At 40.4% G+C, this 17,699-nt stretch overlaps 1 protein-coding gene across 8 annotated transcripts in view; it reads left to right on the top strand.

The window, feature by feature from the left end:
• The window catches only part of sona (sol narae), a 45,298-nt gene that overhangs the window by 23,722 nt on the left and 3,877 nt on the right, over positions 1–17,699 (top strand). For 6 of the 8 annotated variants that reach the window (XM_043210363.2, XM_070277999.1, XM_070277998.1 and 3 more), the window contains exons 6-14: positions 5,396–5,525; positions 6,089–6,351; positions 7,050–7,154; positions 13,981–14,123; positions 15,181–15,236; positions 16,521–16,647; positions 17,012–17,176; positions 17,235–17,466; positions 17,531–17,610. In XM_043210363.2, the coding sequence (XP_043066298.1) occupies positions 5,396–5,525; positions 6,089–6,351; positions 7,050–7,154; positions 13,981–14,123; positions 15,181–15,236; positions 16,521–16,647; positions 17,012–17,176; positions 17,235–17,466; positions 17,531–17,610 (1,301 nt within the window). Of the gene's footprint in view, positions 1–5,395; positions 5,526–6,088; positions 6,352–7,049; positions 7,155–13,980; positions 14,124–14,297; positions 14,351–15,180; positions 15,237–16,520; positions 16,648–17,011; positions 17,177–17,234; positions 17,467–17,530; positions 17,611–17,699 lie in introns of all 8 variants that reach the window. The other 2 variants (XM_043210368.2, XM_043210366.2) reach the window with 1 other exon arrangement.

Here is a 17,699-nt window from a genome sequence, read left to right as displayed (position 1 = left end):
TCTGCGATAGTTGCTCTTCTTGGCTGGATTCTTGAGTTCTCAACGCATATAGTAGCTGGCTGACCACTGATTTGATTTTTGCATTTGCATTGGCCCGGAGCAGCATCATTCAAGCGTTTAAATTGCACAATTTATGAGCCAAAGTCTATCCAATTGACATTCAGGCGTTGAAGATGTGGATGGGGACTACTGCAACTAGAGAATTGCAATTTATGCGGCGGCGACATTTACAAATGTTATACAATTTGATGGCTATATTCGTTTTCCACATTTCGGCCAACTGATTAAGCCCGAAACTTTCCAGCCAGCCACTTGATCCGGCTTATGGTCATTGTGCAATGAATGCAAAATAGCGAAATAGTTTTTTGCAAATTGGAACCGCGCTCCGCCCTGGATATTTATCTGCATTCATTTTTTATAAAATAGAGTAGACGACACAACCCCCAACTGACGAGTTTGTTGCTTAAGTCTTTCGAGTTTCGAGTTTTGAATATGGTTATTCGATAGCCGCAAGGAACATGGCTGGTAGGAGAAAAAATTGTATCTTAAAATTTAAGTGAAACTAAATCGAGTCGACATAACAACGAGCGTGTTACCACAATATTCATAAGTGCCAGACGCCAAGCCGACAAGATCAGTTAGCAGCTCATATGCAGATCGGGAACAACGCCTCTGCCAGAGATGGCAGCGTGACACGAACCCATGTACACTGTGCCAAGTTATCAGCCACGATCTCTGCTCTATTAACGGCACATAACCCGAAATACAAAGGATTAAATACCGTTTTTCAATTATAGCCTACTGCCTGTATTATTTAATCAAAATTCACATTTTTTTCATGCATTTTTATGGGTAGTGGCTGCAATTTCCTCAAGAAAAATGTTTTTTAATTGGTGCAACCTGATGGTGTGGCAAGCAACAAGGTTTCAGGCGGGTGCCGTTCCGACTTTTAGGCAGCATATTGCATTTTAATAAACGGCCATATCGGTTACGTCAAAAACCGCTCCATGGGGACTTAAAGCAGAGCCCGGCACGGGCCAAGATCTATCCGAAAATTCGGTGGATAGCCGTTGATGGTGATTCGATTTGATTATGCCATGGTGCTGATCTCTCTCACAGGGGATTCAATTTCAATTAAGCGGATTAAACGATGGTAAATGAAAGGGGTATGCCATTAATCATGCAACCGAGTAGAAAATCTAGATATGATTGATCTTATGATGGATTTTATGCAAGATATGGTCAACTATTTTTGTTATAGAACCGCAATAGCCCACTGCCATCGCACACACACACACCCAGTCGGACAACCTTGAGAGGCCTTCACTTCTAAGAGACACTTCTAAGTGCAAGGATAACCTCCGATCAGTCAATCAAACCCGATTGATGTCGACTCCACTTGACTTTGACATGTAACTCGAACTTCATTAGGCCTGGCCAGTGGCCATACGCCTGCCTGGCTACCTACCACTCGCAGATACAATATTTCCGAACGGAGTTATTGGAGCGGCAACTTGAAAGCACACTCCGTATTGAACTTGTTGCACCAACGCACCAGAAACCACGAAAAACATCATAACAAAAACAAAATAAAGAAACTCGCAAAAAAACACATGAGAGTGCGTTCTAGTGGCAGATACATTTTGTGAGCAAATTAATTTTGATTGCTTTTGATTGCTGTTGGAGCTAGAACCTATGTGTGGGCCAGGTTCTTTGGCTTCGGCCACTCCGAGTGACCATGGGCGGTGGCCACTGCTGCTGATTTTTTATTCTTTTATAAATATTCATTGACCAGCCAAAGCTATGGCCACAGATACAGATACAGCGACAAAATATCTAAGACTAGCTCGAGAGCGGGCTGCCTGAAGGTGGGTTCGGAATATTTTTAACGAGCTGCTTTATGTAAACAAACTGTTAACACGGCTCAGCCGTGCCAGGTATCTCCCCATCTCTCTCTATCGAAACATACCCGTCTCTTTCCGACAAGGTATATGGGTATCCGTTCTTGTTCTTATTGTCGATGCCGGGCTGTAGTAGTTTACGACAACATGCACTCGCATTGAAAAGCGATCTTAAGAGCCGATTAGATTTAACCTTGACCAAGATGATAACCGAAAAAAAAAAACAGAAATATGTATTTATAACACAAATCAGGCACACACCTTAACGCATATTCATTGATGACTAGCGGACAAGCAATAACTATTTCAACCAATCAAGGTTTTGTGATCGACAGGTTAACAGCTTTTTTGAATGTGCGAGATTTTTCGAATAAATGCCATCTTACCAAAAAAAATTCGTAAATAAATCTCTTGAATTATGCTTCATTTATATTTAAATCGGACTTGAAAATTTTCCTTTGTTCGATGGCAACTTCTATTTCAATTAACAACCAACAATCTGACGTCATTTCGATTTTTGGCCAATGGCAAGTGGCAAGTAGCCGGAGCAGCAATAGTCATGACTATTATGATGATCGCGACTCGGCAACTCCTTCCGCTGACTCCGGGCCGTGTCATGTTCGTGTCATGAATTTGCACAAATTATGCTAATTTCCCAAAATTACAAACCGCAAAGTGATTTTTTTTTGGTCAGATTTTATTGCTTTATTTTGTTGGTATTGTGGCTAGGTGTCTGCCAATTTTTGCTATTTGCACATTCGAACGCTTTGATGCTCTGGGCTGAACCCAAAAAAAAAATTCGAAAAACAAATACGAATAGGTGTTAATTTTGATTGTAAGTAAATTTTTAGTTCAGTGAACTCGTTTGTGGCGTGTCACATTATGCAACTGATGGCTGATGCGGATGGCGGATTATCTGCGATCATTGTTGGAGATACATTAAAAAATAATGATTTACATTTAATTGAATAAGAGAAAAAGAAAATATCATCACAAATCAATCAAGCTCATTGTCCGTTGATTGCAATCTCATCTGGGCGTATCTGCAGGTGCCTCTCAGTTCGATACTTTTTTTTTTTTTTGTTTCTGTATCTGACAGATACTCGCACTTGTCCGAAATGTGTGAAAGGCTGCCTGCCGACTTCCATTAGTATTGCCTAGCCGGCTGGCTTTCTGGCTGGCTATTTGAAAGAAACCGAACCGAGCCGTAAACGTAATTCCAAATCAGCTCTCCTCCTGTGGATATAACAATCGTGTTGTGGGTGATTACATAAACAAGACAACTCGGACAACTTTATTTTGGGCCAAGCCGATGGCGAGAGCCAAACATCCAGCTGAAAGCTGATACTGCCAGAGCAAATGTATCTTTAGTGTGTAAGCTGCGTGATTTGAAAGCAATTTGCTGTTTTCCACCTCGCAACTGCATTACCCCTCCTTCATTTGTAACTTGTAATTGGCCCGAAGCAGCTCTTGTCGACAGGCTGAAAATTATAAGGGGCATGATTATCGTAAACATTTGACTCTTAATTTCTTAGGATCAGCAATGATGATGAAACATTGCCAGGAAATATTTAAAGAAAATTAGATCAAAGGCAAATATATATTACTTTAAGAGACTATTACTTAGCCACACTTTCAACAGGCCAATAAATTGTACTTGGCTAATTTATTAATTGCCTCTTTTCACATAAATTGCGTTCAAGGCAAGGCGTTTGGAAAATTACAGCCTATCTGGGCAGTTACATCATACACATGCCACAGAACTCTAACAGCTAAAAAAAAAACATAAACTCTAAGAAAAAATAAAGCAGCACACACCCAAAATCGCCTTGGCTTGTATTTTTGTTTTGTTGGCTTACTCTAGTATTTGTACTCTTGTAGTGTTTGGTGGAAATGCGGAAAAACGCAACATGAAAAATTTTTTACTAGCACTACGTTGGTAACTGGCACAAGCCGAGAAAAATTACAGCTAGCCGCGTAAATTAATAGATCTGCCTAATGGCTAATAAAAATAAATCCATAGCGAATCGAAACAAACATGAAAAATAAATTCATGTTGCCCAATAAAGAATTAATGCGATTTTTAAGTTAAAACAGTGTATTTTTTTTACTAACTACACAGACTACCAAAGTGAAGAAATCCCATATGCACTTTAATAAAGTTGTTGGCTTAGGTGTTGGCAGATTTTTTGCTTTTTGGCAGCGGCTGCCAACTTTAATTCAATGTGAATGCCAAACTTTTATCGCGCACATTCATCATACGCACCGTGTGCCGAGAGTCATTTAAATGTCGCCGGCTCAAATATTTATCATAATTCAAGTGGTCGAGTGCGATGCTGCCGGCGAGAGGCCGAAAAATTTCCAATAGCATTCGAGTTGCATTTCAAGTGCCTGCCGGCCTGGCTGGCATCGTCTGGGCCATGTCATCAGTGGCAATTTGTTGGCTTGCTTTTGGCTTACTTGCTGGCTGCAATTTGCTTATGGCCCGGCTTGTGTTGGCTGTGTTGACATTTAAGCCAAGTCGCGTGTGCAGGGACATTGAACTTTGGCGTTTTCTTATTTTTTTCTGGCTTAATATCAACTCAAATATATTGAGAGCAAAATCAAGTTCGTTGTTTAAGTCGTTTGTTTTGCGATTTGAAATTCGTTTTACGCTCCTGGGAATGGTTTCTGAAATTTAAAAAAAAACAATACCCAGCCCCAAGTGACTCACTTTCTGTCTAAAATAAACCCCATTACCCATTACAATTCCTTTTTATTTCCTTTGTATTCCGCTTTGCATGATCTCAGCTGGTGGCCAGTAGCTCTGGTGTCCGACTACCTTTGCTCACTGTTTATGTTTTAATTATAGCATTATTGCCGAGATTTAATTAGTCCAGATCACGCCTGGTGGCAAGTGGGTGTTCGGGTAGCCAATCGATGATTGATAAACAAAACAAAAAGCCAATTAAAACTAACGTTAAATCTTGGGTAAATTGATTTGAAAGCATTTAGGTACGAATATCTAAATGTTTAGCCAACAATTTAGTGGCTAACCTTTCTCAAGGTCTTAACTTAATGTCCATGTCTGTCGGCTCTGTTATACTCCGCTAATTATTGCAATTACAGAGGCGATAAAAACGCGCAGAGAACTGAAAATAGTGTGGAAACAAATTCTTATCTAGATCTTGGATTATTTGCATAAAATGTGCAACTATGCAAATTGCAGCTAATTTTTATGACTTGGCCAGCGTCATTCAAACGCAGCTCATATTCATATGGCCAGCGGGCCAAGAATGCTGAGCTAAGTACAAATTCAATAAATTATTTTAATAGTGACCGGTGGTGGGGCAGTCGGTGGTCCGGCCCGAAATGGAGTTGACGGTGTCAGTGGTTTGACAAATGTCGATGGAAATTTAATGTTATTAAAGTTAGTCGTATGCCTTTTTAGTTGGCAATAAATCGTTACAGGGATTAACCTTTTCTAATATGTTGTTTCATTCTTCTATTTCCAGGAGGGTAGCATTGGTCACGATCTGGTGATTAAGCCCTTGCCTCACGAGCTCAGTCCCAATCCCGAGGAGTCGCATCACATCATTTACAAACGCGAGGCATCCGCAGCCGAAGATCAACTGAGTGACTTTGGTAAGTGATAGATGATGATACTTGGAGTACTTGGCTTCCCCCTGCGAGAAGCAGGCTACGTTCTTAATGGGCGCATTGACCCAGAGAGGAGCTTAGCCCCCATAGAAAACCCCGGTCTAAGCCATGGTTCATAAATCTCATACCCGAGATCGACGTGATGCCGATAGCATTTCCTGCTCAATGCTCGAACGCAAAAAAAAATACAAAAATTCAACACAAAACCATCGTAAAAGCCAAAGAGTTCAATGTAACAATTCGCCCTTCGCCGGATGCATTTACCTTTTGCATTTTTAGGGCTTGTGGTGGCGCCAAAATTCCTCGGATAATCACTATAAAATTATTTATTTTATGCCTGGTATTTCTCACCCGCAAAGTATTCCCAAAATATTGTATTCCTTTCCAAAAAATTATACCGAATACAGTTAAATGTGCGGCTACCTGGCTTGCCCAGCTTCTTATATCATAATAAAGACATTCCGATATTCGATTTTTGCTTAATTTAAGTTTAATTCGTAGTTTCCGGTTATATCATGGTTTTTTTTCTCGTATTATCTTGACTTTAGCCTTCATGGAACCTGATGATTTGCTGGCCAGTGAAAAGTTGGAGCGTCTGCAGCGTCGCCAGCGCCGCAGTCGCCGCAGCACTCCCAACAGTCCCGACTTCGAGGACCTCAACGACGAGGACGAGGGCGCCCTGGAGTCAGAGCCGCAGCCATCCGAATCCCGGACCCGATCCCGGCGCCAGGCCCCGTACATCATCTATCCAGAGGTCTTGGTTATTGTCGACTACGATGGCTATCGGTTACATGGCGGCGATAATTTGCAGGTACGTGTGCGTGACATGCCGACCAATTGAAACTAAAAATGGTCAAATAAAAAATGGAAAAAAGAAATTAAGAGCCCGAAATGAAGTTGTTTCGGCGATTTTACGGCAGACAGCTGTGATTGTCTCTGCGTGTGTGCGATTTTCGAACGCGTTACCGTCGCACCCAATATCCAATACAGAAAACCCAAACCAACCCAACCCGGAGGGGATTTTAGAGTCTGAGGATTTTGTAAAAGTTGTTTTTTGTTTGGTTTCTGGCTGGCAACATGTGTAGATATTATGCGACCCGCCAGTCATACATATGTTCGAATTGATAGATAGGTCTGGCTTTAAAATTCAGAGAAAAATCCCCAAAGGGGACAGATAGTCCAGAGGACTAAAAGTCCGCGTAAATCAATAAATTCTACTATGGAGAGATAGTGCAATTAAATTCGTTTACTTTGCTTTTAGAATTCACTTCTTTTTAAAGCCAATCCCCAGACTATTTGTATAATTACTATGCACATCACTCACACTGAAGATTTATAAGAATTCTCCAACTGGGTGCGTTCTAGCCCCAAAGAATACCAAGAACTCAGATTCTCACTCTGCGGCTTAGATGAAAGTCTATGTCAGTGATGAATGTATCTGCTAGATACGAAAATACGTGCTTTCAAACCGAGACAATGCGATTAACTTGAATTATATCTTGCTTGCAGGTCAAGAGATACTTTATTTCATTCTGGAACGGAGTTGATCTGAGATACCGTCTGCTGAAGGGACCCAGAATACGCATCAGTATTGCCGGCATTATTATCTCCCGAGTAAGTACCATAATATACATTTTATTGGCTTAAAGTGCCCCCAGCTAGTTACACAATCACAGCAATTGGACTTTCATTTGGCTAATTGAGTAATCCATTTGGTAGCTCAACTTTAACCCCATGGCCGCAAATGGATCTTGCCAATTGGGCCAACTTTACGACTCCTTTGCTCCCAACTAGCCGCCAGCGAAACCGACTCGCAACAGAAATGAACTGTCACGATCTGGGAATCTGGCCAAGATAGAAAAAAAAACATGGCAAAAATCAGAAATAGAAAAACAGGCAGAAAAACATGCAACGCATGCGCTTCGATTCGTTAGAAAAAATGTGAACAATCAATTTGGTTATTTGCTTGGCCGTAACACAAAGCCGGGCCAAACAAATTTTAACAAGTTTTTTTGTTTCCAGAAATTAGCAGGCAAAATATTTTATGGGCACGCGAATCGAGTTGGCCACAAGTTTTGGCTTTAACCTTCTGGCAATGCTTGCTTATCCTGAAATGGAAACTGGGTTACTAGCCAGGATTCTAAAGTCTATAAGTTAGACATTATTGCCTTACATTTTCTTAGTTTCATGTCGTGAGGTAACTCTTTGATGTTTGTTAACATCTCTCACTTATTACCATTCCACTAATTTGATTGCATAACCAAAAAGCCATAAAACACTTTGACAATATTATAGAGTCGTGTCTGTGCTACCATTTCCCTCCGTTTAGACTTTCTCACACAAATCAGTTTGGCGTCAGATCAGGAAGCCATTTGTCGGGGGAGAGAGTGGTGAGTGTGCAGCACACGAAAGTGGAAAATTGGCACAACCGATGCCGATGCCATAGCCGGAGCTGGGGGGCACCTGCAGCACTCAGACGTTGCTGCCACAAGTTGCATCAAGCGGCGGCTGCCCACACGACAACAAGCGAGACAACTGCGATGTCGACGGGTTACCCTAAGTACGTCAATTGGCTTTAACTCTCCAAAACTACGGTTGCCGCAGAAAAAAAATAACAAAAAAAAGAAAAAATTATTTTCAGACCGCATAAATAATGCAACAGCCGCAGCGGAGGCAACTGCGTGTTGGCCGTGGTTACATAATCTAATGGGCCACGCTAACTGCAGCTCTCAGCTTTCTAGCCAAAAGTTGACTCAGATCAGATTTTTTTTTGGCTTGCATGTTTTTATTTTCCATTTTGTGCCCAATTTCACACACACATGGAGGGAGGGAGGTATACATTCGGGCCACTTCCTCTTCTATGAGTGCGTATCTGGTGGATACATAATGTATCTTAGCATCCGTCGCTAAACATTTGCTGTGCCGCTAATTAATGTCGGAATGAATTCAGGCTCCAAAGTGAACCAAAGTGCGAAATGCGACGGAATAAAAATATATGGAAGTCGGGTAATTACTCAGAATGCGAATGGGGCAACAAATTATTGGATATACATATCCGATAAGTCAACGGATCTGGTTTGCCAAACATTGCGACAAGATTGTCGAACGAATTTATTGAATTTTTGCGTCACTTTATCGGAAGAGATTCGTTTGATAAATGATTTGGTCCCAAGTACAGTAGCAATTTACATGCTTTGCCCATAAAATATGAGTGTTAACTTTTCAAAAAAAGGCAAAAGCCAAACAACTTGACCCCAAATGCCAGTAACAAAACACCGAGTGCCTTTTCCAATTGCCAATCGTTCCACTTCATAAAACAAAAAGCCAGCAAATGCACAAAACTTCCAAGTCACATAAATTAATCACCCATTGACAAATAACTAAGAGAATTACTTAGGCAACAACTTTGGGGCCCCGAGATCTATGAGAGTTGTTCAATTAATTGATTCTTACTTCAAGCGACACCACAAAAACCAAAAACCATCGGTATACGAAATACGAAATACGAAATAAATAAATAAGCCGCAACAAAATGACAACAAAACGCTGCAACATTAATAAGCCATAAACTGCGTAAGCCAGCCAGGCCCGAAGGCGTTAAGAACAGCCAAGAGCAACTGCAAATCAAGCCTGGTTAATGGCATTTTTTTTTCTGTTTTTCTGCTTTCCGGAGGCAGAACAATGAGCTCCGATCAAGTGCCAACCCAGTTACGAGAGTTGCCAACTTTTAAAAGCGAAACTTGGCTAAATCAAAAATTCTAATCGAGTGGCAGGCGCTCAAATTACATTTTGCCAGAGGAATATTAAATGATTTTTTTTAGTATAAAGGGGTAACCAAAGGGTATATAAGCTGGCCAAGATAAGTCTTCTCTTAAATCAATAATTTGTTATTAAATGAAGACCAAGACGTCTGAACTAAAGCCTTAATAAATATTTTAAATTATTTTAGTAAAAAAAAAATGGAAAGCCTTAAATTGTCTTAAGCTCCTGCAGTGAAACCCAAAACTGAGTAACTACCCGTCGAGCTTTGATGCCTGCCACTCGATACGCACCTAATAAATTGCGTATACGCAACGTTGCCGCCATTTGGCTGCATTGAAATATGTGTGTGGCGCAAGCGCAGCGCCAGTGCGTTCAACACTTGTACTTGATGTGGACTAGGAAGGGGCGGTGTGTGGTGATTACGGGGCCGAGGTTGTTTAACTTCTAACGGAAAGTTGCCCGCAATTAATTAAAATGTTAATTAAATGTCACAGATAAAGGTTCAGCCAGTAAGTCGGTAGCCGACTTAAGCTACCCCCACGCCAAATCAGATCTGCAGCCGATCTGATATATAGTGTTGGCTTTATAAATCTGTATCTACGGCTTGTTATGATCACCTGCACTCATTGTGCTATCAGTCCAAGGAATTCCACCGCTGAGCTCCATTTGATTAATTGATCCGCCTGGGTGGAGCAAAGAAATGGACTCCAACTTCCATATCCCAGATCGGGAGACTGAGTATTCCCCGAGCAACATTCTCCAAAGGCTCTTATCTTGGCAACTTAATCTAAAGTGCCACAGAAATGCCAAATAATGCACGACCGGCACACCCAAGATACCGACAAAAAAATATATAGGCATATGTATATATATTTTTGTTGATTTTTTGTTGCCCAGTTCTCATATTTGCAAGTTGTCATAACAAATTCCTCGACTAACGAAGCTCGGAATAGGGCAGGCCAGGTGTTGGCCCCAGGGCACATTTCTCGAAAACCCCTCGACCCATATCCATATCCATATCCATGCCAGATATTGGTATATATAGAGTGCCGGTAGCCAAAAATGCAAGTGCCAGACAAACAAATAAATTGCAATAATGCAAATGGAAACGTAAAGCTCGGGGATCGGGTCTCAGGGAACAGAGACAAGCAAATAAACAAATAAATGGTTGCCATGGGCCATGTTGGAAAAGTGCCGGAAAAGTGGTTACCAATCAAAAGGAGTACTTATATGTATACCCTAACGGGATGTGGAGTTGCCGAGTAATTTAAGAGCTGAATTATTGACTAAAATATATACTAAAGTTAAACAAAAATAAAGGAGTAGTTTAAAGTAAAAGTAGTATATCCCTTTCAACTTCATTTTGTAGAGTATTTGTTTGAAAAGAAAAAGTATTCCCCATATCTTGACCTAAAACTTTGGCGGCTCTGTGGGTGGTGGCACAATCGGTCGCCTGTCGGCCAAGTCGCCCAAGCCGCCCAACTAAGCCGCTGTGTGGGCGCCGAAAGTCAAAACGTACGTACTATATGTCATTGGAAGGAGGTGGCTTTTAGTGGGTGTGTGTGGCTATTTTTTTTTGTTTTTGTTGAGTGTGTAGAAGTGGGTGTGAGCGGCTCCAGTTGTCCACCACCCTGTTAGATAGTTTAGTGAGCCTTGCGAAATCCTAGAAATTACAGCCAATTCAATTGACAGTTTTTATTTATTTTTTTTTTCTTTATACCACAAGATTTATGTATAAGCCCGGCTCGGGAAAAGGAGACCCAGTTGGGGTTGGGAAATTAAATTAAAATATAACATTTTGCTTTTAATTACGCACAAAAGGCAATTGCAAAACTGTCGCAAAGCTTTAATTTTGTAATTTTTTTTTTTAATATTCGTTTTATTTCGTACTCTTTTTGGGGGAAAGGCAAACCGGTCCCGGTTTTGGGTGACTGTCGCTAGTTTCTTGGTTGGTTACATTTTAGGTCCTACTGACAGTTTCAGAGATAAGTTTTTTATATTTTTTTCATAGCTTTTTTCCCGATTATTTGACAAATGCTTGGCCGCTCGTAGGGTAACCACTATGGCGGCAAAGACCACTTGAATTGCGCAATCTGTAATCAAAGATGTGCCAGGTCATCCATGGTCCAGCAACTTTCCAGCCTGCATCCGAGGAGGAGATTGTATGGGAGCCATTATTTTTTTCTGGCTGTCTTGGATGGTGGTCCAAAAATTTGTCTTTCCCAGGCCATCGTGGGTAATGTGGAAATCTGGAAACTGTTACTGGAGTCCCCTTCAGAGTTTTGAAAATGTATGGAAATGCCACTATAAGGCCCCGCAAAGGCTGTATCCATTCAATCTGTCATCTGATCCTTAAGCGGAATACCTCAAATGATTTGTAATTTGATTCTCCACAAATCTACATCAAAATGTGAGAACATATTTTTTTTCAAATTTTTTTCTCAAATTTTCTGGATGATCCCCTTCAAAATATGGGAAACTGCATGGAGGCCCCATGCGGCCCACAGCGAAGGTCATATCTTTGCCGAAACTTATCCGATTCTTTAGCGGAGTACAATAAACGAATCGTAGATTAATTCTCCACAGATTTGTGGACACATAATTTTTTTAGATTTTTTGTCAAATTTTTTGGACGATCCCTTTCAAAATGTAGAAAAATGCATGGAGGCCCCATGCAGCCCACAGAGAAGGTCATAACTTGGCCAAAAATTATCCGATTCTTTTGCGGAATACCTCAAATGATTTGTAATTTGATTGTCCACTAATCTGTATAAAAATCTTAAAACAAATTATGTGTTTTTTCAAATTTTACGGGGAACGCTCTTTAAAATTTTAAAATTTTGTGAAATTCCACTATAAGGCCCAATAAAGGCAACTATATAGTCTTTGTGAAATGGTTACAAATTTTCTAGGTGTTTTTCTTTAAAATTTACCAAACCGTAAAACCTAGACCTAGAGAATCTCCCCCTCAACCAACAACTTGAGTCTTCCAAGACTCTTCAGTTTGAGACAGAAACGGCTCTAATAAACCACTCAAAATGCAATTCCATAATAATTATTTGTAATTTTGTAAATTCCGATTTGAAGCCAGAGCGTCATGCGTTTGCCTTTCCCACTCGACACCCAAGGCCACAGACGGAACATTTAAAATTCTTGATAGTTTTGTCTTTCAAAAATTACCAACAAGTAAAAACAAAATCGAATTTGAGCTTTTGTAGCTTGTTTCTAAGACGTGCCCGCACTTGCAAATGATCAATATGTCAGATCGTCGAATAGTGAGATAGAAACGAAACCGAAATGATTAGACATCGAGTGCTGACTGTTAATGCTGGATAGAGCCCCTCAAACTATCTGAAAGATACACCCAATCGAGCGTCTCATTTGGCACTAAAAGTATTCATACGAATTTCAAAATCTGCTCTGTGCTCTGGTGTATGTGTTTATAGATCAGTTTGTCAGACTATGTTCATTTCCTAGACATCTGCTGTCTGTCCGACTGGTTGGTAATTTATCAAAAGACTTCGACTCCGGTCTGGCAAAGCCGAGCTACAACCAAGCTTAGTGCCGGAGTATCTCCAAGATTGTTTTGCAGTTGGCAAATGGCTGCAAATCAAATGTGTCAACCGAGTGCGGTTTGTCACTTAACTTTGGTTTTATCACCTGCACTGTGGATGCCAGAGAGACCGGAGATCCGAGATCCAACTGGGGAACTGGAAGTGCAACTGCAACTGCAACTGGTTCGGGCCACAGACAAAGATTAGTTGTTGAGCCGTATTAACATATTGATTTGCCTAGGGCTCAAAGTGATTGACAATTGTGTTATTTTAATTTATGTTACTGTCACTTCAGCCAATCTGGAAACGCCCCTCCAGTCACGATGCATACGTCGGTATACATACATACCTGTACATTAATTTACGATTGCTGCAACTTGCCCTCGGATGTTCGGGCATACATAGCTGATGAAATTGCCACTGCAGCTTCAGCTTCGGTTTTAGCTCCAATTATGCAACGCACAATTGCAACTGCAACTGGTTTTGTGCTGTGGCCTAGCCTAACACTCAAAAGAAACCAAAAATTCAAAGGAAACCCACACGACTTTGACTTTGTCAAGCAACATCATCATCATCATCATCTTGAGCAGTTTGATCATCTCCACCTGTAATTATCATTAACAACATTGGCCTTATCGTTGCTGTTGCAGTGGCAGTTGCAGTTGCAGTTGATGTTGCATTTGCAGCACGTTTTTCACGTTCACTTGATTTCCGTTTCGGCTTTGGTTTCCAACTTCATTTTCACCATCGACTGGGCCATAAATATTTCACTCGAAGCTCTTACCATTCGCTTTGGCTCATCCAGTCAAATGCCAAAAGCGTTGCATCATCAAAATCATCATCATCGAGCTGCAACGAGAGCTTCCTTGGGGGTTGTATGGATGGATGGTATTTTGCAATTTTCACTACCTGTTGCTGGCATACTGAATTCTAATGTGGGTCACAAGGTTCAATTGTATTTTAAAATTGATTTTTGGGAGAATGGAATTTCGATTAAGTATTCAAATGGATTTTACGAGAATCCAAATGTCAGACCACAAAGGTCTGGAGGGGTGGTTGATATATACTAAAGTTTATTATTTAAAAATCTCCAATAATCTTTTAACCTTTTTTCTCATTTTTAGGGACGCGATGCCACCCCATACTTGGAACGCAATCGTGTGGGCCGTGATGCCATTGATTCCGCCGCTGCCCTCACGGACATGGGAAAGTATCTGTTCCGAGAACGTCGCCTGCCCGTCTACGATATTGCCGTGGCCATTACCAAGTGAGTGGGCCATGGACTTGGCCAAGTTATCGCCTTGTGTTTTGTATTCTCTTTGCAGAATCGACAGCCGATTTTCCAGAGCAGTCCACTTTCTTCTTCCTCTATCCTACCTATCTCCAAACTATGTCTTTTGAAAGATTTCTCAATTATATTGTAATGTTTACTCGCGTCTAGGTATGATATGTGTCGCAGGCGTAAAGGAGGTCGTTGCACCAAGGGCACAGCGGGTAAAAAGATTTCAAAGAAATACCAAGAATCTCCTAGACATAGACTCATAAATACCCCATAAAAACACACACACACGCTCAGTACGCATATGGTTACACAATTATGTTAGAACAAATGTCATTGCGGGTGTTTAACATTATCTTAGTCAGTTTTTGGTTTTGCACCTCCCCCTTCAAGCTCCGCGAAACACCTTAATATCCAAGTAAATTTTTGACTAAAATTTGCGTGTGGGTCTTAATAAATTACTACCACAATTACACGCCTCACAGACACAAACATACACACAAATAAACTCACAAAACACTAGATTTACAAACATTTTAGAAAAAGATACAAAAAAATAAGTGATTTCAAAGCGTTAAACTAATTTGAGTGGCGGATCGGGTGGCCATAAAACATAAAACCGGTTGATTTGGTTAGTATTTTGTATCTGCTTTAAGGTTTCATTGGTTCAAGCATTTACTTACATCAAGATCTAGTATTTAATTGTGGTTTAAAGCCTACTCTAATGGAGGATCCTTGTGGAAAAATATAGTCTAAGTGAAGCTTAAAAGTTGAATGGTTTATTAGCTATGATTTTAGACATGCGCCCTTTGAATAATCTTTTAGTGGTTCGTAGTTTATAAGGTAGAGCTCCTTCCTTTCTGACTTTCAAATCTTAAACTGCTCCAATGCTCAATTGGGGAGGCCAACAAATTGGCTTCAAAAATAACCAACTATCGATCAAACTTCGATCCAGAGGAGATAATTGATTAAATGAAGCAAAAAAACCCCAAAATCCAAATAAAATCTAAATTTCTACGCATTTTTGAACAATTTTCGCCCGCAGACTCGATATGTGCCGTCGCACCTCCGCTTATGGTGAATGTAATCGCGGTACCGCAGGTAAAGACCCCAAAACCATTGGCTGGCAATTTGTTAGCCAACATTTGTACAGATAAATGCAAAAAAAATCACAGAAAAAAAAACGAAACACAGAAGTTAAGCAAACGCGTTAAAAATAAATAACATTAAAGGCGGTCACCGCCGAACCCAAAATGCGTCGCTCCATCATCAACAAAATTAAGCAAATTTAATTGAATTTCATGCACGTCTCTTTGTCTCTATTTTTATCCTCTTTTCTATCTCTCTCTATGCTGTTAATGCTGCTGCTGCTGTTCCACCTCTCTCTTTCCTTTCAAAGATCTGATCTGAACATATATAATTATATTATATATCTGTGTTTGTGTGTGACACGTGGCTTTGTACAGCAGCCGGAAGAGGAAACGGCTGTGCATGCGCCATCTTGGCAGTGCTCCTCAAACTGTACAGTTTCTTCACTGCTCTTCCTGAGAACTTTTCTCCAAAAGTATCTCATCTTTCTTCTACTATTTTCGTTTGTGTAAATATCTTTCCATGACGAAATGATGCTATCATCTGCATGTTTTGTTTACATGTTGGGTTATGTGAACATTGCCCTATCAAATGTTTATTTCCGTTCTGTTGCGAAATGTAAAATATGCGAAAACATGTGTTGTCTCTATCAGGAATCTATTATAACACTTTTGTTCAGTTTCAGCGGTTAAGCAATACAAAACGTATATAATAACGAAGTTTAAGCAAATGTTTTGCTCACTTGGGATAAGATAAACATATTGTTGGATGCAAAAAAAATACAAAAAAAAAGTATACATCGTGAGCTTCCTGTTTATAAAGTTGTTTTCAGAGATTATTCAAAATTCCTACTATAAGCTGGTTGTGGTATAACTACTAATAAAACAATAAATAATCCTTGGTGTGCTGTATGGTCTATGGACTAACCAAAAAATAACTAATGGTAATTGTAACTAAATACACATTTAAATACATCACTAACTAATGGCTCTCTCACATAAAAAATGCGACCCCCATCTTTCAACAGCTTGCAGTTATTATGTAAAAAATAAAGACAAAAGAAATTACTCAGATGCAATAAACCATCAGATACTATTTTTGTTTTTTACCTAATAACTGCAACTGTGATGGCGACATGGAAAAAAAAATTGTCAACTTCCTGTTGGACAAGAAACAAAAGAAAATAAAAGAAAAAAACTAAAAACTTATAATGAAAAATGAAAAGAAAATGTAACTCGGAGAAAAACAAGTAACTAATTGCCCAAATTTTTGGTCGTGTGTTTTCTTTTGGAAAAGGCTTCGCTTACGTCGGTGGCGCATGCGTGGTGAACAAGCGACTGGAGAAGGTGAACAGCGTGGCCATCATCGAAGATACCGGTGGCTTCAGCGGCATCATTGTGGCCGCTCACGAAGTGGGACATCTGTAAGTAGCCACCAAAACCTGTATTAAAATTTATATTGATCCTTAATGGCAATCATAAACTAAACTCATATTTTATTGAAACACTGGCACTTTCATTGCCCGTTCCGGCATCTAACCTTTTTTTTTCTTGTGAGCCACTTCAAGTGCTCTACTAGTTCACGCCCAAATCCCCGATTGGGGATTTCATTTGGATGAAAAAAAAACATGAATAATTTCCGTTGCTAAAAACTGGTCACTGAAACTCGTTTGCATTTCCGTTTGACATCATTCGGCGTGCAATTAATCAATTAACATTTTTTCCCGCTCAATCAAAATGTGTCTCATGCTCTTGGTTTTTTTTTTTGATTATTTCGCATTTTCTCAGGTTGGGAGCGGTGCATGACGGGTCGCCACCACCCAGCTACTTGGGCGGACCAGGAGCCCAGCGTTGCCGTTGGGAGGATGGATATATAATGTCCGATCTGCGTCACACGGAGCGGGGATTTAGATGGTCTGCCTGTACAGTACAGAGTTTCCATCATTTCCTCAAGTAAGCTTAAAAAAGTTACCATTAAATAGAGTGATTTATATGACTATGGTATTTCCAGCGGAGATACTGCCACCTGCCTGCACAATGCCCCGCATGAGGACAGCGCCCTGGGTCGTTCACTGCCGGGCACTCTGCTCTCCCTGGATGCCCAGTGCCGCAGAGATCGAGGAACATATGCCTGCTTCAAGGACGAGCGAGTGTGCGCCCAACTGTTCTGCTTCGATGCCCAGACAGGATACTGTGTGGCCTACAGACCAGCGGCAGAAGGTTCGGCCTGTGGTAATGGTTATGTAAGTAGAAGAAATTCTTTCTAAAATGGATAAACTATAATCTTCTTCTCTAATCAATAATCAGCATTGTCTGGATGGTCGGTGCACACCACTGCCCTCGAACATCATTCCTGATTATGGACACAACTATCGTTTAGTCTACAAGTGAGTACAGTAGCCTTGGTAATCCTTTTTTTTTATTTAGCAATTGACTGTTTATCAAGTAGTTTTGTTGTGTAAGCTAAGAGTTCTAT

Source organism: Drosophila bipectinata, chromosome 2R (genome assembly GCF_030179905.1).
Source record: "Drosophila bipectinata strain 14024-0381.07 chromosome 2R, DbipHiC1v2, whole genome shotgun sequence".
In the NCBI taxonomy this organism is placed as follows: Eukaryota; Metazoa; Arthropoda; class Insecta; order Diptera; family Drosophilidae; genus Drosophila; species Drosophila bipectinata.
The sequence above is the reverse complement of the archived record's forward strand: the minus strand, read 5'-3'. Positions and strand labels throughout refer to the sequence as shown.